This window comes from Branchiostoma lanceolatum, chromosome 13 (genome assembly GCF_035083965.1).
Source record: "Branchiostoma lanceolatum isolate klBraLanc5 chromosome 13, klBraLanc5.hap2, whole genome shotgun sequence".
NCBI classification, from domain to species: Eukaryota; Metazoa; Chordata; class Leptocardii; order Amphioxiformes; family Branchiostomatidae; genus Branchiostoma; species Branchiostoma lanceolatum.
This window is the reverse complement of record NC_089734.1, coordinates 43,717-69,487: the sequence shown is the minus strand read 5'-3', so window position 1 is coordinate 69,487 and position 25,771 is coordinate 43,717. Positions and strand designations below refer to the sequence as shown.

The following is a 25,771-nucleotide window of genomic DNA, read 5'->3' as shown; positions in this document are numbered from 1 at the left end:
TCAGACTTGTGTTCCTGCCGTTATTTATGAATGTTCAGACTTGTGTTCCTGCCGTTATTTTTTAATGTTCAGACTTGTGTTCCTGCCGTTATTTATGAATGTTCAGACTTGTGTTCCTGCCGTTATTTATGAATGTTCAGACTTGTGTTCCTGCCGTTATTCATGAATGTTCAGACTTGTGTTCCTGCCGTTATTTATGAATGTTCAGACTTGTGTTCCTGCCGTTATTTTTTAATGTTCAGACTTGTGTTCCTGCCGTTATTCATGAATGTTCAGACTTGTGTTCCTGCCGTTATTTATGAATGTTCAGACTTGTGTTCCTGCCGTTATTTTTTAATGTTCAGACTTGTGTTCCTGCCGTTATTTATGAATGTTCAGACTTGTGTTCCTGCCGTTATTTTTTAATGTTCAGACTTGTGTTCCTGCCGTTATTTATGAATGTTCAGACTTGTGTTCCTGCCGTTATTTATGAATGTTCAGACTTGTGTTCCTGCCGTTATTTATGAATGTTCAGACTTGTGTTCCTGCCGTTATTCATGAATGTTCAGACTTGTGTTCCTGCCGTTATTTATGAATGTTCAGACTTGTGTTCCTGCCGTTATTTATGAATGTTCAGACTTGTGTTCCTGCCGTTATTTTTTAATGTTCAGACTTGTGTTCCTGCCGTTATTTATGAATGTTCAGACTTGTGTTCCTGCCGTTATTTATGAATGTTCAGACTTGTGTTCCTGCCGTTATTCATGAATGTTCAGACTTGTGTTCCTGCCGTTATTCATGAATGTTCAGACTTGTGTTCCTGCCGTTATTTATGAATGTTCAGACTTGTGTTCCTGCCGTTATTCATGAATGTTCAGACTTGTGTTCCTGCCGTTATTTTTTAATGTTCAGCCGCATTTCTGCCGTTATCTAACCGTTATTTATGGACGCTCAGACTCGCGTCGCCCGCGGAAGCCCTGCTGATAAGCAGCTCATCCCGCAGCTGATCCCGTCTTGCCGCGCTAACCTAGTCTGGTATCCAAGCCTGTCCTAGCTCCCGACTCTCCTCTCCGGAAATAGCTAACCTGCTGCGGACGGCGCCGGGATGGGAAACAGTGATTTACTGACTTGGATCACTCGATAGAACAGAGATGTAACTGCGTGGTTGTCACTCTGCGCTTTTCATCCTGCACAGGTCCGTTCAACCGGGGCATCACAGCGCCAGCGTAACAACCACCGCTGCTACAATCGCTACAACATAGCTGCTACAACCGCTACAACAGCCTTGCTACAGCCACGGTGCCAACCGCCACTACAGCCGCTTCAATATCCCTGCTACAGCCAAGGTGCCAACCGCCGCTACAGCCGCTTCAATATCCCTGCTACAGCCACCTTTCACCCCTCTGTCCCATCTTCGTAAACTGTGACGCTTCCGGCGAGGAAATATCCCATCAGTACACCTGCCAACAGTACAACATCAGTACAACAACAACAACCTGCCAGTCCGTACGTCCCGGGGTCTACCTACGGGTCTACCCGCCCTTCCCCAGCTGGAGGTTCCCGAAGCTGTGAGTAGTCTCCCCACATCGACAGTTGATCTACTGCAGCCAAACAGCCTAGAGGTCCCCGTAAAGCGATTCAGCGTCTGAGGGACTCTGCGCGAAATGATTTTAATTGCCGCATCAGCGGTCCGCGGAATCCTAAAAACCAATTACCGTTGGGGGTCAGACAGCCGAGGGGCTTATAGACACTGAGCCCGTTCCTGATTTACAAACACTGAGCTCCGTCCTGATGTACAAACACTGAGCTCCTCCCTGATGCCATCAGCTGGTAGCCGCCGCCCGAACAGGCTCTGAGTGGGGTGACTGATGGCCGCTCCTGCCCCGCCAGACGCCGGCGCCTCTGCGCGTTTCCCCGCGCATCCGTCACTGCTGCCGCGCGCAGCTGAGGTCAGCCCGGCCCGGCAGTCTTCAGTCTGACGGATTTCCTCACCAGTCGTGGCTGAGGGACGATAAAGGCAAAACTGCAGCCGGGCGGGATCATCGACCTCACTCTGCGAACTGCTTTCTGTAGTGAGGATTAGTGATCACCGCGAGGACTACGTCACCAGCATCACAGAAGGGAAGAACGTCCTGCATGACGACATGATAGGCTGGTTTATCGCGGTGCTGGGTGCGCGAGGCGCCGCGAGGACGGCGGTGGCCCGGCGGTAAGGGGTTTGGCGGACCCCGTGCAGTTTTTAGGGCTGAGACGGGGCTGCCCCCGGCCGATGGACTACTTTATCGCGGTGCTGGGGGCTCGTGGCGCGGGGAAGACGGCGCTGGTGCGGCGGTTCATCACGGGAGAGTACCCGGCGCAGCACCGGCCGACCGTGGAGGACGTCTACACGCGCGTGGTGGGCTGCGACAAGGGCGTCTGCACGCTGCGTGTCATCGACACCACCGGATCCTACAACTTCCCCGCCATGAGGAGACTCGCTATCTACAAGGCCAAGGCCATCCTCCTGGTCTACTCCGTCACGGACAAGCACTCCTTCGAGGAGGCCAAGACGCTGTACGAGCTGGTGCGCTCCGTCAGGACCGACATCTTCCAGGTGCCCGTGGTGCTGGTGGGTACCAAGACGGACCTGGCGGACCAGCGCGACGTCAAGAAGAAGGAGGGAACGGAGCTGGAACTGATCTGGAACTGCGCGTTCTTAGAGGTCACGGTCACGGACGAGGAGCAGGTCACGGACGTCTTCAGGAGGGTCTTCGAGCTGGAGACCCGCTGGGCCATGACCTTGACCCCGGAAAGTCAGAAGTACAAACGACGCTGCGGCTGCCTCCCGCTCAAAACATGGGCCAAGCCGGAATAGCAACGGGCCTAACCGCTCAAAACACGGGCCAAGCCGGAATAGCAACGGGCCTAACCGCTCAAAACACGGGCCAAGCCGGAATAGCAACGGGCCTAACCGCTCAGAACACGGGCCAAGCTGGAATAGCAACGGGTCTAGCCGCTCAGAACACGGGCCAAACCGGAATAGCAACGGGCCTAACCGCTCAGATTATGGGCCAAACCGGAATAGCAACGGGCCTAACCGCTCAAAACACGGGCCAAACCGGAATAGCAACGGGCCTAACCGCTCAGAATATGGGTCAAACCGGAATAGCAACGGGCCTAACCGCTCAGAATATGGGTCAAACCGGAATAGCAACGGTTGTAACCGCTGAAAACACGGGCCAAGCCGGAATAGCAACGGGCCTAACCGCTCAGAACACGGGCCAAACCGGAATAGCAACGGGCCTAACCGCTCAGAATATGGGTCAAACCGGAATAGCAACGGGTCTAACCGCTCAAAACATGGGCCAAGCCGGAATAACAACGGGTCTAACCGCTCAGAACACGGGCCAAGCTGGAATAGCAACGGGTCTAACCGCTCAAAACATAGGCCAAGCCGGAATAGCAACGGGCCTAACCGCTCAGAACACGGGCCAAGCTGGAATAGCAACGGGTCTAGCCGCTCAGAACACGGGCCAAACCGGAATAGCAACGGGCCTAACCGCTCAAAACATGGGCCAAACCGGAATAGCAACGGGCCTAACCGCTCAGATTATGGGCCAAACCGGAATAGCAATGGGTCTAACCACTAAAAACATGGGCCAAGCCGGAATAGCAACGGTTGTAACCGCTCAAAACACGGGCCAAGCCGGAATAGCAACGGTCCTAACCGCTCAGAACACGGGCCAAACCGGAATAGCAACGGGTCTAGCCGCTCAGAACACGGGCCAAACCGGAATAGCAACGGGCCTAACCGCTCAAAACATGGGCCAAACCGGAATAGCAACGGTTGTAACCGCTGAAAACACGGGCCAAGCCGGAATAGCAACGGGCCTAACCGCTCAGAACACGGGCCAAACCGGAATAGCAACGGGCCTAACCGCTCAGAATATGGGTCAAACCGGAATAGCAACGGGCCTAACCGCTCAGAACACGGGCCAAGCCGGAATAGCAACGGGCCTAACCGCTCAGAACACGGGCCAAACCGGAATAGCAACGGGCCTAACCGCTCAGAATATGGGTCAAACCGGAATAGCAACGGGTCTAACCGCTCAAAACATAGGCCAAGCCGGAATAGCAACGGGCCTAACCGCTCAGAACACTGGCCAAGCTGGAATAGCAACGGGCCTAACCGCTCAGAACACGGGCCAAACCGGAATAGCAACGGGCCTAACCGCTCAGATTATGGGCCAAACCGGAATAGCAACGGGCCTAACCGCTCAAAACATGGGCCAAGCCGGAATAGCAACGGGCCTAACCGCTCAGAACACGGGCCAAGCTGGAATAGCAACGGGCCTAACCGCTCAGATTATGGGCCAAACCGGAATAGCAACGGGTCTAGCCGCTCAGAACACGGGCCAAACCGGAATAGCAACGGGCCTAACCGCTCAAAACATGGGCCAAACCGGAATAGCAACGGGCCTAACCGCTCAGATTATGGGCCAAACCGGAATAGCAACGGGTCTAACCGCTCAGAACACTGGACAAGCCGGAATAGAAGCGGGTCTAACCGCTCAAAACATGGGCCAAACCGGAGTAAGAAAGGGGCCAGACTGGAATGGCAGAGGGCCAAACCGGAATGATGGAGGGCCAAGCCGGAATAGCAAAGGGTAAAAATGGAATAGCAAAGGGCCAAACCGGATATGCAAGGCTAAACCTGGAGGGAAAAAGAACCCATCTGACACAAAATGGGCCAAACCGGAATAAAAATGGAGCCGAACAGACCACAAAGCGTGAGCCAAACCGGACAAGACCCTGCATGCAGAACATGGGCCAACCCGGAATCATATAGTCCAATCCGGAATCACATAGTCCAACCCGGAATCACACAGGCCAATCCGGAATGATACAGGCAAACCCGGAATCACACAGGCCAAGTGTGGTTATTGTGAACCTTAGGACAAACGGGAAGTGGGCCTGCCTACCCTACCCTACACGCCAGGTGTGGGTAATGTGAACCTTAGGACATGTGGAAGGCAGGCCTGCCTACCCTACCCTACACGCCAGGTGTGGTTAATGTGAACCTTAGGGCAAACGGAAAGTGGGCCGGCCTACCCTACCCTGCACGCCAGGTGTGGTTAATGTGAACCTTAGGGCAAACGGGAAGTGGGCCGGCCTACCCTACCCTACACACGAGGTGTGGTTAATGTGAACCTTAGGACAAACGGGAAGTGGGCCTGCCTACCCTGCCCTACACGCCAGGTGTGGTCAATGTGAACCTTAGGGCAAACGGAAAGTGGGCCTGCCTACCCTACCCTACACACGAGGTGTGGTTAATGTGAACCTTAGGACAAACGGGAAGTGGGCCTGCCTACCCTACCCTACACGCGAGGTGTGGGTAATGTGAACCTTAGGGCAAACGGAAAGTGGGCCTGCCTACCCTACCCTACACACGAGGTGTGGTTAATGTGAACCTTAGGACAAACGGGAAGTGGGCCTGCCTACCCTACCCTACACGCGAGGTGTGGGTAATGTGAACCTTAGGGCAAACGGAAAGTGGGCCGGCCTACCCTACCCTACACACGAGGTGTGGTTAATGTGAACCTTAGGGCAAACGGGAAGTGGGCCGGCCTACCCTACCCTACACACGAGGTGTGGTTAATGTGAACCTTAGGACAAACGGGAAGTGGGCCTGCCTACCCTGCCCTACACGCGAGGTGTGGTTAATGTGAACCTTAGGACAAACGGGAAGTGGGCCGGCCTACCCTACCCTACACACGAGGTGTGGTTAATGTGAACCTTAGGGCAAACGGAAAGTGGGCCTGCCTACCCTACCCTACACGCGAGGTGTGGTTAATGTGAACCTTAGGACATGCGGAAAGTGGGCCGGCCTACCCTACACGTAACGTACGATTACTGTGACCCTTATAGAGGCCTTGACTTGGCCTGCTGCGAGACTAGCAGCTTGGTTTGAACCACCTGATGTAAAAGACATAGGTTAAAAGATATTAAACTGCTGCGGTCTTAACAGCACAAGAACTAGTTCTGTAGAATAACGTGCTCCGTTTCCACGGTTACTGTTCTGTAACGTTACGTCATGTGCGACAGGCAGTTTAATTGCAGCCGTTCTGTACGATTTATTTGCTCAACATGGCGGCCAGGCGTGACGTCATGTGTAGCTTGTCACACGGTTTGTGGCGACGTCTTTGTCAGGGAGTTACATGAAGATATAAATAAAGTCGTGCTGAAAGCGTTCGTATTACAGTCATTATAACAGGATGCCTGCGTCTCTTGATGGGTGGGTGAGTGGGGTGTTTGTTATTTATGTATGGCGATGTGTGTGTGTGTGGGGGGGGGGGGGGGGCGGTTCGTATGTGTGTAGGGGATGGAGTGTATATTTGTGTGTGTGTGTGTCACTGTGTGTGTGTGGGTCGTATGTGTGTGTGTGTAGGGGGGATGGAGTGTATATATGTTTGTGTGTGGGGGGGGGGCGTATGTGTGTGTGTGGGTGGGGGGGGGGGTGGAGTGTATGTATGCTTGTGTGTGTGTGTGGGGGTCGTATATGTGTGGGGGGATGGAGTGTATGTGTGTTTGTGTGGAGGAAATAGTTTAAGGGTTATGGTGAATTAATGGCATGATTGATTGATTGGCTGTGACAGATTCCTTTCTCTTTGAAAAGTTGCCCCTAAAGAATCTAAGATATCTACATTTGTATCCGTGCGTGGTTCCCGCCCAGCGGACTGACAGCCGCATCGATTCCTCAAACCTGAGACCTTGATCAGGTCAGGTGAGGACACGAAACCACCATCGACAAATCACGACCTTCACCTTTTATAGAGACTACCCCATGCCGTTGGCTAGGGGCAAAGGTGAAGGTCATTACCAATGTTCGTTCCACGTTCGAGATTGCTGACCTGAGATGAACCCGTGACGTCATTGGATTGGATCACGTGACATCTCCCAGCGCTAGGATTGGTGGGCAGATATATGAAAATGAAACATTTGAATTGGAAAAAATACACACTGGAAATTCAGCGATTGAATTCAAAATAAAGATACCATTGATTAAAGGGATGACTTTCATTCAGCAACGCATGTACAATGCTTGAAGTGGCTTTCCAACGACACATGCCAAAATGTGTACGAATAGGAAAAAAAAGTCACCTTGCTATTCCCGGACGACCCCTCTCCTAACAGAATACGGACCCTTCTATTAATAGCATGAGCTGCGGAGCCATATCGAATGGCGGGAACTCTAATGGAGGCGTGAAAGCATCGCTGAGAACATTAATCAGGCCGTGTGACGTACCACTGATCAGTTATCACAGAACAATATATTCACATCTGTCCTAACTCATAGCCATCCCAACCAGCCCAGTTACATTTACACAAACATCAGAGCAGTCTAAACCAGCCCAGTTACATTCACACAAACATCAGAGCTGTCCAAACCAGCCCAGTTACATTTACACAAACATCAGAGCAGTCCAAACCAGCCCAGTTACATTCACACAAACATCAGAGCAGTCCAAACCAGCCCAGTTACATTCACACAAACATCAGAGCAGTCCAAACCAGCCCAGTTACATTCACACAAACATCAGAGCAGTCCAAACCAGCCCAGTTCCATTCACACAAACATCAGAGCTGTCCAAACCAGCCCAGTTACATTCACACAAACATCAGAGCAGTCCAAACCAGCCCAGTTACATTTACACAAACATCAGAGCTGTCCAAACCAGCCCAGTTACATTCACACAAACATCAGAGCAGTCCAAACCAGCCCAGTTACATTCACACAAACATCAGAGCAGTCCAAACCAGCCCAGTTACATTCACACAAACATCAGAGCTGTCCAAACCAGCCCAGTTACATTCACACAAACATCAGAGCTGTCCAAACCAGCCCAGTTACATTCACACAAACATCAGAGCTGTCCAAACCAGCCCGGTTACATTCACACAAACCTCAGAGCAGTCCAAACCAGCCCAGTTACATTCACACAAACATCAGAGCAGTCCAAACCAGCCCAGTTACATTCACACAAACATCAGAGCTGTCCAAACCAGCCCAGTTACATTCACACAAACATCAGAGCAGTCCAAACCAGCCCAGTTACATTCACACAAACATCAGAGCTGTCCAAACCAGCCCAGTTACATTCACACAAACATCAGAGCAGTCTAAACCAGCCCAGTTACATTCACACAAACATCAGAGCTGTCCAAACCAGCCCAGTTACATTCACACAAACATCAGAGCTGTCCAAACCAGCCCAGTTACATTCACACAAACATCAGAGCTGTCCAAACCAGCCCAGTTACATTCACACAAACCTCGAATCCTGACAGGCTGAAATTCACTATCTTTTAATTTTATTCTGTATTTACAGTTCTGAAAAAAAAGCATTACAAAATAATATAAAAATGATAAAATTACAATTTGAGAAACGCGCTAGAAGTGGTCATGTGACATGTCTAACCACGTTGGCGATTTGTCGGTGGAAATTTGGAACAGAAAACACCATCTTTGGTTGCTATGGTTACAGGATGATTGATGTGTTTCCATGACAACTGGTCCCAAGGTGTGGGGAAGTAAAGCCCCATCATGCATCAGTGTCCATATTTGGCACTTGTAACGTGACAAACATACAAGGTGACATAATAAGGCTATAAACTTGGCGCAAATTTCTGCATTCTGACAATAGAACTATATGTGACGTCATTCCCTATAAACTCTCTATAGCACCACTACTCAGTAACATCAGTGGAGGTAAATAAACTTTCTGCCGGTTACGGAGGGAAGCCCAGCAAGGTATAGAATTTCCTACATGTTTACATCCATATAAGGCAACTGACCTGTTATCCTGTTTCCATATAAGGCAGCTGGCCTGTTGTCATGTCTATTTGTCCATATAAGGCAGCTGGCCTGTTGTCATGTCTATTTGTCCATATAAGGCAGCTGACCTGTTGTCATGTCTATTTGTCCATATAAGGCAGCTGACCTGTTGTCCTGTTTCCATATACGGCAGCTGACCTGTTGTCATGTCTGTTCTATGTTTCCATATAAGGCAGCTGACCTGTTGTCGTGTCTGCTCTATGTTTCCATATAAGGCAGTTGACCTGTTGTCATGTCTGTTCTATGCTTCCATATAAGGCAGCTGACCTGCTGTCATGTCTGTTTTGTCCATATAAGGCAGTAGTCCTAATGTCATGGCAGTTACATGTTTCTCTATAAGGCAGCTGTCATGTCTATATAAGGCAGTTGTGTAATGCCCTTGTGTAATTCAACATAAAAGCATAAAATACATTATGTACATTGTTTGCCACATTGTGTAACATGTTTGGGACATTTTGATTGACATCTGTACACTAGTTGCATTGCCACTATGAGAAGACACCGCCTCCCCACTACACCCCTGTACATGCTATATTACACTTCAGAAACATTCTCACAAGTCTACTTATGAACAATAAAATCTGCACAACAGGAACACAGGGAGATGGGAGGGTGTGGTGGGGGCTTCTGGGCACTAATCTGGAGGGTGTGGTGGGGGATTCTGGGCACACATTCAGCCATACCAGCCAGAAAGAACCTAGAGTGTTTAACAGAGGTAAAACGTACGACTGTCGGCAACTTCGCAGACATGTCCAGCTTCCTTCCTTTCCTTGTCCATATCGATTATTGACGGGTTATTGACAGGTTATTGATGAATCATTGATCCCTTTGGACACCATAGTGGCGCAGAGCATTCTGGGTATCAATCCCAGCATTCCTGGGGAGACAGTGGCCAAAGTTGCTCCTTTCCCGCAGAGACAAGTTTTGTCTGTAAGGCCCGATTCCCTGCAGTACCGCAGTACCCTGACAGGGGGCAGTTCTACTGTAAAGCCTGATGAGAGAAGTGGTCTTGGCTTCCTCTGGGAAGTCCCAACATGCTCCCTGCAGTACCACCGGGCCCTGACAGGGGGCAGCTCTAATACACGAGTTCTCTCTTGATCTCCTGAATGGAGACAAAGGAGTCGTCGAACTTGAACCTTTTTGGCACAGCCGCGTCCTCCTTGCAGTTCTCCTTGTTACACTCCAGGGGGCGCCGCTGGCCCAGGAAGGGGGAGCGCAGACCGTCCTGGGACTGAGAAGGGTCCTGCGGCGGACCATCCCGGGACTGAGAAGGTTCCGGCTCTGGGGCCACCACCGAGAAGTCGATAGCCGGTGACTTGGAGGCCGCGCACAGCCAAGGGTGCAGCAGGCACTCTTTAGCAGTTGCTCTGTCCCTAAAACAGAACAACAACAGGGCGTTAGACATGAAACAGGACAACAACAGGGCGTTAGACAGGAAACAGAACAACAACAGGGCGTTAGACATGAAACAGGACAACAGGGCGTTAGACAGGAAACAGAACAACAGGGCGTTAGACAGGAAACAGGACAACAACAGGATGATAGGTAGCGTAAGGCATGGTGGGGTGCATGTCTTTGTTGGTGAAATACCAACAGTCGGCACGCAATATCAAGCTATTTTGGTAGTGCAAGGTACATGCAGCTGAAAAAAATGTAGCACTCAAATGTAAAAGATGCATGATTTTTGTTGGCGAGTGTACGGACAGGCAGCATGGTACTACAAGCAGAGTTTGACACCTGGACATAAGTAACACAAGAACAGCTGAAGAACTAGCAAGGAAGACTTATATCTAGACTTGCTCTGCTAAGGACCTAGTAAGGAGTAGAGCTCTGTAAAATTTTAGGTACAGGTACAGATGAACCCATAGTCTCTCGAGATGACATCACCGATGTCCTCATTCAAGGTACAGGTACATGGGTTAAGATACAGGTTCGGACCTGACCCTGTAAGTTTGCGACAGCATTATAGACACTTACTGCTACAGTATTGGACAAAAATTGAACATAAAATCACCGCGAACATTTCTGCATTTACAGTATTCCATTGAGCTAGGTATTACTTTTATGAACATTTCACTCCAGCGCCAAAAAGCAATTACTCAAACAACTGGATATGATTTTGGAAACGGTCAGACGTTTCAAGTAGCATCCACTACTTTTCGTCAGTGACTGTGAGCAAGATCAGTTGAACAGCAGGTTTATAACCACGAACTATGAATTGATATGCAAATAAGGAGAAGACAAATTTTTAGAAGTCCAATAGAAAGCGAATTAGACAACTCAAGACGAGGTTGAAGTAAAAGGGGACAATAGCTCCTATTGTTTTAATATAGGAGCTATATTTCACTCCAGCCTTTGAAATATGTTTTTCTGTGCTGCAGGAAGTATAGATGTGGCTTCTGTCCACTGCCATGGTAATTTCATGGTAATTCTATCTGTCAAAGTTGCCATCCCCCACAAATACCCCCCCTCGACCTGTCATCCTAACAAGGCTTGACCTGATTAGTACCTGTCCAGTAATGGTACACCAGGGTTCAGGTATTTCGGACCTGTACATTATTGATTAGTACCGGTACACAAGGGTCCAGGTATTTCAGATCCGTAATTGATTGTACCGGTTCTGTATCGGCACACAGCTCTAACAGCTCTAGTAAGAAAGACTAAGACCTACTCTGGCTCCTTGACGAGCAGACTCTTCATGAAGTCTTGAGCGTCGGCCGAGACGTCTAAGAACAGCTCCTCGGGGAAGTCGTAGTTGAGAGTGGAGATGTTCAGGAACGTCTCCTGTTTGCTGTCGCCGAGGAACGGGGAGTGTCCGGTCAACATCACGTACGCAAGGACGCCGATACTCCTGTAAATAACAACAACACGTAAACATCACGTACGCAAGGACGCCGATACTCCTGTAAATAACAACAACACGTAAACATCACGTACGCAAGCACCCCGATACTCCTGTTAACAACAACAACACGTAAACATCACGTACGCAAGCACCCCGATACTCTGTAAATAACAACACGTAAACATCACGTACGCAAGGACGCCGATACTCTGTAAATAACAACACGTAAACATCACGTACGCAAGGATGCGGATACTCCTGTTAACAACAACACGTTAACATCACGTACGCAAGCACATGTGAAATTTGGAATACAACACGGTATATTCCACATCACCCTCCCGCGGTTGGGCTGGTACTTCTGGTGATACGGAATATACCGTGTTGTATTCCACATTTATGATATGCCTAACCACATTTCGGTAGCAGTGGACAGGGGCTCGAAGCTCACTTACCACATGTCGGTAGCAGTGGACAGGGGTTCGAAGCTCACTTAGCACGTTGGTAGCAGTGGACAGGGGCTCGAAGCTCACTTACCACATGTCGGTAGCAGTGGACAGGGGTTCGAAGCTCACTTACCACATGTCGGTAGCAGGGGACAGGGGTTCGAAGCTCACTTACCACATGTTGGTAGCAGGGGACAGGGGTTCGAAGCTCACTTACCACATGTCGGTAGCAGTGGACAGGGGTTCGAAGCTCACTTACCACATGTCGGTAGCAGTGGACAGGGGTTCGAAGCTCACCACATGTCGGTAGCAGTGGACAGGGGTTCGAAGCTCACTTACCACATGTCGGTAGCAGTGGACAGGGGTTCGAAGCTCACTTACCACATGTCGGTAGCAGTGGACAGGGGTTCGAAGCTCACTTAGCACGTTGGTAGCAGTGGACAGGGGTTCGAAGCTCACTTACCACATGTCAGTAGCAGTGGACAGGGGTTCGAAGCTCACTTACTACATGTCAGTAGCAGTGGACAGGGGTTCAAAGCTCACTTACCACATGTCGGTAGCAGTGGACAGGGGTTCGAAGCTCACTTAGCACGTTGGTAGCAGTGGACAGGGGCTCGAAGCTCACTTACCACATGTCTGTAGCAGTGGACAGGGGCTCGAAGCTCACTTACCACATGTCAGTAGCAGTGGACAGGGGTTCGAAGCTCACCACATGTCGGTAGCAGGGGACAGGGGTTCGAAGCTCACTTACCACATGTCGGTAGCAGTGGACAGGGGTTCGAAGCTCACCACATGTCTGTAGCAGTGGACAGGGGCTCGAAGCTCACTTACCACATGTCAGTAGCAGTGGACAGGGGCTCGAAGCTCACTTACCACATGTCAGTAGCAGTGGACAGGGGTTCGAAGCTCACCACATGTCTGTAGCAGTGGACAGGGGCTCGAAGCTCACTTACCACATGTCAGTAGCAGTGGACAGGGGTTCGAAGCTCACCACATGTCGGTAGCAGGGGACAGGGGTTTGAAGCTCACTTACCACATGTCGGTAGCAGTGGACAGGGGTTCGAAGCTCACTTACCACATGTCGGTAGCAGTGGACAGGGGCTCGAAGCTCACTTACCACATGTCGGTAGCAGGGGACAGGGGTTCGAAGCTCACTTACCACATGTCGGTAGCAGTGGACAGGGGTTCGAAGCTCACTTACCACATGTCGGTAGCAGTGGACGGGCTCGAAGCTCACTTACCACATGTCAGTAGCAGTGGACAGGGGTTCGAAGCTCACTTACCACATGTCGGTAGCAGGGGACAGGGGTTCGAAGCTCACTTACCACATGTCAGTAGCAGTGGACAGGGGTTCGAAGCTCAGCACCTCAGGCGCCACGTAGTCGGGTGTTCCCACGATTTCCCGGATCTCTTCGTGCACGTTGACCCGCCGCGCCAGCCCGAAATCCACCAGCTTGATGTCACCGCAGGGCGCCGGCTTCGTGAGCAGGATGTTCTGGGGCTGGGGAAATAAGAACAACACTGGTGAAAACAGTGCAGCAGCGACACCTAGCAGGTTTGGTGTGACCTGTAGGCGTCGGCTTGGTCAGCAGGATGTTCTGGGTCTAGGAATATGTGAACAACAACAAGGGAGCAGTGCAGCAGCGACACCTAGCAGGTTTGCTGTGACCTGCAGGATGTTCTGGGGCTTGGAATACAAGAAGTGCACAGGTTAATATGGGAGCAGTGTTATGGAGGATGTTAAGATAAGGTGGATGTTTAAGACATACCTTAAGGTCGAGGTGGATGATGTTTAAGACATACCTTAAGGTCGAGGTGGATGATGTTTAAGACATACCTTAAGGTCCAGATGAATGATGTTAAGATAAGGAGGATGTTAAGGTAAGGATGATGTTTAAGACATACCTTAAGGTTGAGGTGAATGATATTTAAGACATACCTTAAGGTCGAGGTGAATGACGTTTAAGACATACCTTAAGGTCCAGATGAATGATGTCAAGATAAGGAGGATGTTAAGGTAAGGATGATGTTCAAGACATACCTTAAGGTCGAGGTGAATGATGTTTAAGACATACCTTAAGGTCCAGATGAATAATGTTAAGATAAGGAGGATGTTAAGGTAAGGATGATGTTTAAGACATACCTTAAGGTCGAGGTGGATGAAGTTTAAGACATACCTTAAGGTCTAGGTGGACGATGTTTAAGACATACCTTAAGGTCGAGGTGGATGATGTTTAAGACATACCTTAAGGTCGAGGTGGATGATGTTTAAGACATACCTTAAGGTCCAGATGAATGATGTTAAGATAAGGAGGATGTTAAGGTAAGGATGATGTTTAAGACATACCTTAAGGTTGAGGTGAATGATATTTAAGACATACCTTAAGGTCGAGGTGAATGACGTTTAAGACATACCTTAAGGTCCAGATGAATGATGTCAAGATAAGGAGGATGTTAAGGTAAGGATGATGTTCAAGACATACCTTAAGGTCGAGGTGAATGATGTTTAAGACATACCTTAAGGTCCAGATGAATAATGTTAAGATAAGGAGGATGTTAAGGTAAGGATGATGTTTAAGACATACCTTAAGGTCGAGGTGGATGAAGTTTAAGACATACCTTAAGGTCTAGGTGGACGATGTTTAAGACATACCTTAAGGTCGAGGTGGATGATGTTTAAGACATACCTTAAGGTCGAGGTGGATGATGTTTAAGACATACCTTAAGGTCGAGGTGGATGATGTTTAAGACATACCTTAAGGTCCAGATGAATAATGTTAAGATAAGGAGGATGTTAAGGTAAGGATGATGTTTAAGACATACCTTAAGGTCTAGGTGGATGATGTTTAAGACATACCTTAAGGTCTAGGTGGATGATGTTTAAGACATACCTTAAGGTCGAGGTGGATGACGTTTAAGACATACCTTAAGGTCGAGGTGAATGACGTTGCGCTCGTGCAGGAAGGACACGCCCTCCAGGATCTGCCGCATCAGCCGCACGACGTCCCGCTCCTTAAAGCAGTCGTCCTCCTCCGTCACACAGTGGTCAAAAATCTCCCCTCCCGCCGCGCTGGGGGTAAACAACAACATGTCAATAACAATAACAACATGTCAACAACCATAGCACACAAATACACACACACACACACAATGTGATAAACCTGCACACACACAAAGAAACACACACACACACACACACACAGACAAGCCAAACAGAATACTGTACATGTGGAGGTCAAAACTGCATTCCTGCATGTAACTCCCTGAAACAGGACTGCACCCGGCAGCTACTGCTGTTACCAGCTCACTGTGCTGTCAATATTACTGGTCTGTCCTTAAGTTGGAACTGTGTCCAGCTGTTATATCTACTGACCACCCCCCTCCTCTTTCCTCACATTGAGTTGAATGGGTGCAAACAGCTGCGGCTGTTGTTACTTCACTACAAAAACAAGTCTTGTTTCTGGCTTGTCTACTCTACGTATATGTTTGTGTTTCTGTATTAATTTCTGAGATTCTCAGTCGACACCAAGCAGCATTGCCAGAACGGTACCCGGTGGTGTCTGTCAGCTCGTCTGGAATGTGCTGAAAACTGGCAGCACAAACCTGAATACCGCGGCCAGCAGTTCGATTCACAACAAGTTTTCTCCTGGCTTGTCAGACATTTTGGACTGAGAGGAAAACATGTTCCCTCCCGAAACTGTGTGTACCGGCAGAACTACTCCAGCACAAGGGAAGTACTCACTACTGCAGCACGAGGAAAGTGAAAGTACTCACTACTGCAGCACGAGGAAAGTGAAAGTACTCACTACTGCAGCACGAGGAAAGTGAAAGTACTCACTACTGCAGCAACAGGAAAGTAAAAGTACTCACTACTGCAGCAACAGGAAAGTAAAAGTACTCACTACTGCAGCACAAGGAAAGTGAAAGTACTCACTACTGCAGCACGAGGAAAGTAAAAGTACTCACTACTGCAGCACGAGGAAAGTGAAAGTACTCACTACTGCAGCACAAGGAAAGTGAAAGTACTCACTACTGCAGCAACAGGAAAGTAAAAGTACTCACTGCAGCACGAGGAAAGTGAAAGTACTCACTACTGTAGCACAAGGAAAGTGAAAGTACTCACTACTGCAGCACAAGGAAAGTGAAAGTACTCACTACTGCAGCACAAGGAAAGTGAAAGTACTCACTACTGTAGCACAAGGAAAGTGAAAGTACTCACTACTGCAGCACGAGGAAAGTGAAAGTACTCACTACTGTAGCACAAGGAAAGTGAAAGTACTCACTACTGCAGCACAAGGAAAGTGAAAGTACTCACTACTGCAGCACGAGGAAAGTGAAAGTACTCACTACTGCAGCACGAGGAAAGTGAAAGTACTCACTACTGCAGCACGAGGAAACAAGGAAAGTGAAAGTACTCACTACTGCAGCACGAGGACCATCTCTGCGTGGGTCTCGAACACCTCGTACAGGTCGATGAGCCGGCCGTGCTCCGCAGACATCTCCAGGATGCGGATCTCCTGCAGGATCGTCTCCCGGCAGTCCTGACCTTTCCGACGCTTCCGGATGAACTTCGCCGCGTACTCCTGCCCCGAGCTCTTCCTGCGGCACTTCTTAACCACGGCAAACTTTCCCCTGCGGAATAAATAAATAAACATAAACAAAACATACAAACAACATCAGCAAACCTTCCCTTGCGAAAATAAACAAATATGTCCGTGTGTGTTTAGGTTTGTGTGCGTGTGCAAATGTGTGCGCGTTTGTGTGTGAGTGCACCTGTAATGGCTGTTAATATGATTATGAGTGTCTATGTGTGCCTGATTACGTGGGTGTGTACAGGTACATCTGGTAGTGGGTGACCAGTTGGGAGTATGTGGGTTTGTACCACTGATTGTGGGTGACCAGTGGGATATATGTGGGTGTGTACAGCTGATTAGTGGTGAGATACGTGGGTGTGTACAGATGAATGTGGGTGATCAGTGCAGAGATACGTGGGTGTGTACAGCTGATTGTGGGTGACCAGTGGGAGATACGTGGGTGTGTACAGCTGATCGTGGGTGACCAGTAGGGAGATACGTGGGTCAAACTTGACCTGGTGACTTCTGACCCGCGGCAGAAGAAAAGCTGCTCTCAGTCCGTAGTAAAAGGTATATAAAGCCAGCCGACATGTCGCAACAAGGCAGCAGCAAACAGCCGGGGCATGTTGGTGTATGTATGTAGTGGTGGTTTCGGCATGTTGGTGTATTTATGTAGTGGTGGCTTCGGAGAAGTGTTTGCAGTGGTGTAACCTGTGGGGGGCACTGAGCGCCACATAAGGCGGTGGGTCCGGCCGCCCACATGCCAACATTCTCACACTGGCCTCATTACACTGGGGAGGGCAAACACAGCATCACGTAGGCACAGGGGGTACGAGCCACAGGGGGTACGAGCCACAGGGGGTCCCTAACCATGGGGGGGGGGGGGTCAGGCGGGTCCATATGGCAATATTCTCACTGCAAGTCTGTGGGCACTGGCCTCATTACACTGGGGATGGGAGACACACAGCACATACACATACATGCATCATGACAGGCACGTCATTGATACAAACTTGTACAATCATACAATAATACGTACTGTACATACAAACTTGTACAATCATACAACCATACGTACTGTACGTACATACTTGTAAATATGAGATCAAACTTGAGTTCTACTCTTATCTCCAAAATAAAATAAAGTACCCCCAATGAATGTTAACAGTACACAGTAAAAAAAGTACATAATCAATTGCAAGAGCATCCCTAAATACTTTCCCCAATTGCTATTGACAAAAAGATCCTACAATTACAAAGAGTCTTCTTTTTTCTGTCAGAGGTGTACAACCTTCCACCAATTCCTTCAAATTTTGACATTTTTACATCTTTACTCACGGATTTTTGTCCATTAAGGTTGACGGGATGGTCTAAAAATGTTTCCATTATAATAATTATAATAATAACTATTTTTGTGGATTTTACTTCCTGGATGTCCAACCTTCATCAACCTTTCCATCATAATATTCATATGCAACAAAATTCAGTCAAATGATGGAAAGACGGGTGCTGGTTAGAACCCTGGACTATGACTACATAATGTAGATATACTATTGCTAGATAGATGCACACATGGTAACTTTTACATGCACAGTTTGACTAGTATTGGCTGTATAAATGTAGGTCTATATATACAGTCTGTACTTGTACATGGATGACTACAGTACTGAATGTAGATACATACATAACTTAGATACACACTACTACTGCAAGTATCATATGACATAGAAGACATTACGCGCGCAACACAACCCCAGTTGGAGGTCCTGACCACCGGCACATAATACCCCATCACACTACCAGTGTTTGGGTAGGCTGGAGTACATGTAGGACCGCCAACACATGGCCCACATTCCACAGCCTTCAGAACACTGGGGTCAAGAACAACATAAGGGAAGAGGTCAGGCGCCCCCCTCCCCCCACCATTACAATATCAGCTGTACACAGAGGTCAGGCGCCCCCCTCCCCCACCATACGATTTCAGCTGTACACAGAGGTCAGGCGCCCCCCTCCCCCACTTTACGATATCGGCTGTACACAGAGGCCAGGCGCCCCCCTCCCCCACCATACGATTTCAGCTGTACACAGAGGTCAGGCGCCCCCCTCCCCCCACCATACGATATTAGCTGTACACAGAGGTCAGGCGCCCCCCTCCCCCCACCATTACAATATCAGCTGTACACAGAGGTCAGGCGCCCCCCTCCCCCACCATACGATATCAGCTGTACACAGAGGTCAGGCGCCCCCCTCCCCCACCATACGATTTCAGCTGTACACAGAGGTCAGGCGCCCCCCTCCCCCCAACATACGATATCAGCTTTATACAGAGGTCAGGCGCCCCCCTCCCCCACCATACGATATCAGCTGTACACAGAGGTCAGGCGCCCCCCTCCCCCACCATACGATATCAGCTGTACACAGACCACTGTCAGGCGCCCCCCCTCCCCCCACCATACGATATTAGCTGTACACAGAGGTCAGGCGCCCCCTCCCCCACCATACAATATCAGCTGTACACAGAGGCCAGGCGCCCCCCTCCCCCACCATACGATATCAGCTGTACACAGGTCAGCCGCCCCCCTCCCCCACCATACGATATCAGCTGTACACAGGTCAGCCGCCCCCCTCCCCCACCATACGATATCAGCTGTACACAGGTCAGCCGCCCCCCTCCCCCACCATACGATATCAGCTGTACACAGAGGCCAGGCGCCCCCTCCCCCACCATACGATTTCAGCTGTACACAGACCACTGTCAGCCGCCCCCCTCCCCACCACCATACGATATCAGCTGTGCACAGAGGTCAGGCGCCCCCCTCCCCCACCATACGATATCAGCTGTACACAGAGGCCAGGCGCCCCCCTCCCTCCATTATAATGGACCACTCTGTATGGCAACACAACACCACAATAGCCTGGCTGGAGTTGTGAACACAGAGAGGGCATGTGTCATGTGTGAGTGCAGGGAACAGGGTGGGAATTTTAATCTTTCCATCTCCAATTTCCAGGGGTGACAGGTCAGGGTTTCTCTTTCATAGACTCATGGCAAGGCAGCTACAGTCATGTAGCATTAAATACTGCACAGCTATTCCTCCTGGAATGTTCAACATATGGGCACCAACAAGGATAGATGCTCCAGTGTCCAGTAGTGTACCAAGCTGTAGGCTAGGGCTGATATCAACTAGGTTAGGATTTTACCATGGTCGTGTACATGTCTATGCACCAACTAGGTTGGGATTTTACCATGGTCGTGTACTCTCACCTCTCAAATAGAAGTACCCCCTGGAATAGAAGTACCCCCCGGACAAATCTTCAAAATGTAATATAAGTACCCCCTGGAATAAAAGTACCCCCCGGAAAATTTCAAAAATCGACAGTCGAGGCTAGGTAAACTGTGTCCATACATGTACAACTGTCACTGTCAGAGGGAAATAAGATAATAAGCAGGTAGGTAACTTATATTTAGTCAATTATGCCATACCTATTAAGTATATAGATATTGAACAGAATAACTGTCCATAGCTTGTTCAAATCATGATGATCTTCCTCGCCTCTTCGTAAAATATAATAGTAATATTGAAAAATTGGGCATAGGTTCCCCGCTATGACCCCTAACCGGGGGCCACGGTGCTTTCAAATTCAACAAGTGAAAATGTACATGATACATGCTTTTTCTACTTGGGACTTGAAGCAAGTGATCAAAGAAAATTGTTATATCATTTTATTATGACTGACAATCAGTGACATATGACAAAAATCATCAGAGTACTTTTAAAAGTTAAATGTACCTGATCATATTTTCTAAAGACATCAACCACAAAAAGACACAAGTATGAACACAGTCCTTCCACAGAAGAAATATGTCTATAAACTTTTGCTCCATAGCGTCAAAAACAAAGTGAGACGCTCGGATTCCGAGTTCCCGCGGTAAATCCCACAATATTGAACAGAGATCGACTGTAAAAGTAGCTCAACGTCACAGACCGCACATACTAAGAAGTTACCCATTACGTGTTGACACTAGAAACCCGCGATGAACCGCCTAAATTGGGAAAATCTTACGATTATTTAAAAAAATGAACCCTCTGAAAATAAATATGGCGCTGTGTGTCTATCGTTGCCCAAAAAATATAATATTTCCATGCGTTTACGGTATCATTTTAAAGATCGGTATCCGCACTACGCAATATGCTGCTAGTTTTACTGTCGCCATGCCTGAGAGTGGCGGCCATGTTTCGCGATTTCGCGCTGTTGTTTACCGAATCATATCGGACATATTTCTGCCGTTTTAGAGATTTTGTGGCCTCAAAACACATATCACAAGAGAAGTTAAGTTATGATTGTTGTTTTAACGTGTTACATGTCTTCTGCGAACAAATAATTCTTCCGCCGCGCTGCCGATACTACGGATATAGTGGTCAGGAAATTATTATTATAAACGTGGGTCTCTTCATTTTCCACTGCCTTCAAAAAAGAAGTCAAACCCAACCGTAGTCAACCTTAGTTAACTTAGAACTTTGATAGTAGTCTAGATAACTATTTTTGATTCCCATGTATTTCCATGTACATATGTTTGTCTGCAATTAGCCTTCGGGCATGAACTTGCAATAAAGTTATTATTATTCCCTGTGTAGGCGAGCACCCTACTCCACACGTTTTTTAATCAGCGTGCTTTGGTTTACGATGTAAACAGAGACTATCAAAGTTATTTATATGAAAATTGTATTTTAAAATGTCAATGTCGCGTCTTATTTTCCGGTTTACTTTGTAGCGTCATAGCGATATCGACCGATATGTTACGAGTGCCGCCAGGATACTTTTCACAAGGCCGTCAAAGCGGCGAGAAAATCAACGCCGGTAGGCCGAAAAATAGCGAATTACGAGCAAAAATACCGGGGAAATATGGGCAGAAAAACCTTAACTTACGATTTTAGAGGGATTCCTGGTTTGCAAAGCCTCAATTTTTCTAAAAATAATAAACGTACCGTCTAGAATAAGAAAGTACAGGGTGGAACTATTGGCGAAAAAAAATAAACGTACCGGTACGTTTATTTGAGAGGTGAGAGTACATGTCTATGCACCAACTAGGTTAGGATTTTACCATGGTCGTGTACATGTCTATGCACCAACTAGGCTGGGATTTTACCATGGTCGTGTACATGTCTATGCACCAACTAGGTCAGGATTTTACCATGGTCGTGTACATGTCTATGCACCAACTAGGTTAGGATTTTACCATGGTCGTGTACATGTCTATGCACCAAGAAATCTGCTCTTGCACCAGGAACAGTGGACCAGTCTGCAGTCATTATCAGTAACATGCCACGTTACTACAACAGCTTTTGGTACGGGTGCTACCAAAGGACAGAGCATGCCACGTGCTACAGCTGTAGGGAGACTGCCTTATCAAGGTTTTTGTGCTGCATGATAATGACCTTTTGTGCACCGAAAAGTTTTAACTGTAGGTGCACCACAGCACCTAGATATTTCTATAGCTTTCTACTGAGTGAGTGATACATGTACGGTAAAGGTACATGTGGATTAGTAGTATACAGACTATTCTTGAAATCTAAGTATAAGATTAAAAAGAAGCAATACAAGTGCTTTGTTTGACTTGTTTTAAATTTTGAAGTTAGCTATATACTATATAGAACTACAGATTTAAGTTCTTCACAGAGGCAGTTGGGTTTGTAATTAGATTTTGCTGATATTATACTTTATTTCACATTATGCACCCAAAATTCTTTCTGTACACCTTGAGTTTTAGGTTTGGTGCACCTGTTCCCAAAACTGAATTTCGAGCCCTGCATTATTGTGTATATCGCCAGTTCCTGGGTGGTATTCCAGCGCGGATGGCCCGTTCTATATCAGACTTGCTATGACAGGGCCTTCCTGTGCCAGGCTAAAGTTGGGCCTGCCTGGCAGCCCAGCCTCAATATTTACATCACGGTTGTCATGGCGTCGGGAGGGGGGGCGCGTTCTGAGAACGTGTTTGTTTTTAGCTTACAGTAAAGTTATTTTCTCACTTGTCTTACCAAAAAGGCTGATGCTTAGTTTAGCTCACACATATGCCTGATGACCTGAAGACCACGGCCGTGATATCAGCCTTGTGTTACACCTCCACTTTGACTACATCACCAGCTCCAGCAGCCCTGTGTTACACCTCCAGCAGCCGTGTTACACCTCCAGCAGCCCTGTGTTACACCTCCAGCAGCCCTGTGTTACACCTCCAGCAGCCGTGTTACACCTCCAGCAGCCCTGTGTTACACCTCCACTTTGACTACATCACCAGCTACAGCAGCCCTGTGTTACACCTCCAGCAGCCCTGTGCTACACCTCCAGCAGCCCTGTGTTACACCTCCAGCAGCCCTGTGTTACACCTCCAGCAGCCCTGTGTTACACCTCCAGCAGCCCTGTGTTACACCTCCAGCAGCCCTGTGTTACACCTCCAGCAGCCCTGTGCTACACCTCCAGCAGCCCTGTGTTACACCTCCAGCAGCCCTGTGTTACACCTCCAGCAGCCCTGTGCTACACCTCCAGCAGCCCTGTGTTACACCTCCGGCAGCCCTGTGTTACACCTCCAGCAGCCCTGTGTTACACCTCCAGCAGCCCTGTGTTACACCTCCAGCAGCCCTGTGCTACACCTCCAGCAGCCCTGTGTTACACCTCCAGCAGCCCTGTGTTACACCTCCAGCAGCCCTGTGCTACACCTCCAGCAGCCCTGTGTTACACCTCCAGCAGCCCTGTGTTACACCTCCAGCAGCCCTGTGTTACACCTCCAGCAGCCCTGTGTTACACCTCCAGCAGCCCTGTGTTACACCTCCACTTAACTACATCATCGTGGGAAAGTGTCGGCAGCCTTTCCGCCACTTGAGGCTTTTCTTCCAGGCTTTGTGCATCTCCTTACCTGGCTACTTAAGGAGGTATCGCTTACCTGCCCGCCCCCTGCCCTAGATCGCCCTGATAAATGGCTGCTAATCATGACAACCAGCTCACTTGTCCCCCAGAACACAGCTGAACACAACTGAACATTACTGCACATTACTGAACATATAAACACCTTCCCGCCCTCTCACAGGCCCGAACATCTGGAAACCACAGTCAGAATCCAGGCGGATTTCAGGCTTGCTAAGCAGGTATTTAAAGGTTTGGTTGGCACAAAAACAGCGCAGCGGGGCGGAGAGTGTGGAGAGGTTGGCTCAGGTGTCGGGTGGCTGGTGCCGGTGTAACTGATCAGGGGGAGGGGGGTGAGATGCACACAGGCCCGATTATCCCCGCGAAACCCCACCCCGGCTGGTAACCACCAAACAAGCGGCAGCGCTCTTCTTCTTTTTCAGGCGACCAACCTCAGCTTATTGTAGCCTATACTTTATACAGTAAGGTTTGATGCACTCACACCGGGAAGGACCCCTACACTTTTCGATAAGTGATGAAAGTTGTTTATAGTGCCTTTCCCGAGGGCATAAGATCGGTGACAAAACAGGCTTCGAACCCAGGACTCAGGGTTGTGGGCCTGTGGTCCCGCCGCACGCCCCCACTCCTGTAAAGTGACAGGAGTCCCGGGAAACAAGTTTGCTGGCAGGTCTGTGCCTGTGACGGGGGCCACAGGTATGCAGAGTCGGTCAGACTTCCGGCTAGAATTCCTGAATAGTTTGGATGTGATGTCAGGAACGAGAAATGTCCCAATATGGAGAACACGGAAATGTTAAAGGCCGAGGAACAGGTTTTACACACAAACTTCACAAACCTTCCCCGACTTTCTCTCAACTGTTCAGTAAACAGACCCGCCATGACACTGCCTGGGGCTGACAGCTGAGATGAGGCACATTTCACAACTCGGCCAGACACACACAGACAGATACACGGGGGAGTCCTGTACACGCTTGTTACTGTCAGCCACTGTTCAGATCCGGACATTATTATCTAACGCTACAGTTTAAATAATATAACGTTATAATTATAATCATGGCGTGAACCTCGCGCCCCCCTCCCCCTTCACACATCCCGTCACACGTCCGCCGCCATCTTCCGCAACCCTTATCACACTTCCCGCACCCTTGCACCGATACAACCTCACCAATACACGGAGTTTCACACAAACAACAGCACAAACAACAACACAAACAACAACAGAACCCACACACCTGCCCAGCTCCTCCTCCACAGTGTAGACCCCGTGGAACGAGTCGGTCCTGACGGCGTGCCGGATGCCGTCCGCCTCTCCGCCCGCCCCCGGCTCCGCCACGCTCCCGGTCCCGCCGCCGGTGTTCATGCCAGCAGCCTCGGTCAGTGAGAGCTCCTGCAGGGGCATCCAGACGGGCCGAACGTCCTCATCAAACCTCGGGATAAAACCAAAAATCTCTCCAGATCAACCAAAACTGCCGAAGCCGCACAACAAAAGGCCGGGTTCTATCCGGGTCCGCCGCAGACGGAAGGACGCCCCGATCCACTCGGACTGCTGAAGTCGGCAGAACTTTTTATAACCAGCTATTAAAATCCTGGAGTTGGGGGAAATCAGCGATGGGAATCCAGCAGTTTGAGGCAAACTCAGCGACGAAAAGCGTCCGGCGGGTAGAAATTATTATCGTCCGGTCCAGGTGAGGCTGGCGACCTGTGACGGTTTAAACCGAGCAAACACGGCGCAACTGCCGGGAAACGGGCTGTTAGTCGCACCGACCGAACAAACAGACGGCAGGGAACCACACAGGAGTCTCCAAGCGGCCGATCGGTCGGGTTCCAATGTTTCTTTAAGTCACTAAAGTTTAAGAAGTCCTGGTCTGTCTTGAGGAAGTCTGGAAACGTCTTGCTTCTCCAGCTCAGAACTCCTCTGTGCACAACCGCAACATGTGAAGATGCCGGTTTCAAGGCGGCCCCGCGGAAAGCTCAGTTTACAGTTTGTTTACACCTGGGCTTTACGTAGTCAAGACAAAAGCAGTCGTCTTCAAGCAAGAGAAAATCTACTCTAAACCATCAATCACCGATCGGCACGGAGGAAAGTCCACGAATTGTATTTTTAGTAATATTTTTCAGGAAATATTTTCACCTTCGGGTACCT

At 49.0% G+C, this 25,771-nt stretch overlaps 2 protein-coding genes and 1 pseudogene across 3 annotated transcripts; 2 read left to right on the top strand and 1 right to left on the bottom strand.

The window, feature by feature from the left end:
* Positions 1 to 1,056: 1,056 nt before the first annotated feature.
* Positions 1,057 to 2,947, top strand: LOC136447611 (GTP-binding protein Di-Ras2-like). Its single transcript, XM_066446635.1, has one exon. It carries the CDS (start codon positions 2,246 to 2,248, stop codon positions 2,828 to 2,830), a length of 585 nt encoding a protein of 194 aa, XP_066302732.1. The 5' UTR covers positions 1,057 to 2,245; the 3' UTR covers positions 2,831 to 2,947.
* Positions 2,948 to 3,315: 368 nt separating this feature from the next.
* Positions 3,316 to 4,595, top strand: LOC136447020 (GATA zinc finger domain-containing protein 14-like; annotated as a pseudogene).
* Positions 4,596 to 8,311: 3,716 nt separating this feature from the next.
* LOC136447390 (serine/threonine-protein kinase 17A-like) lies at positions 8,312 to 25,771 on the bottom strand. 2 transcript variants are annotated; one of them, XR_010757716.1, is made up of 7 exons: positions 24,861 to 25,771; positions 16,562 to 16,774; positions 15,068 to 15,212; positions 13,468 to 13,643; positions 11,523 to 11,702; positions 8,958 to 10,224; positions 8,312 to 8,919 (listed from the first exon to the last, which is right to left on the bottom strand). XR_010757716.1 is itself a non-coding variant. In XM_066446282.1 (6 exons), the coding sequence occupies exons 1-6, from the start codon at positions 25,025 to 25,027 to the stop codon at positions 9,927 to 9,929; spliced, it is 1,179 nt and encodes a 392-aa protein (XP_066302379.1). In that variant the 5' UTR covers positions 25,028 to 25,771; the 3' UTR covers positions 8,312 to 9,926. The 2 variants fall into 2 exon arrangements, 1 of the variants encoding a protein (XP_066302379.1); XM_066446282.1 differs by having other exon boundaries at positions 8,312 to 10,224.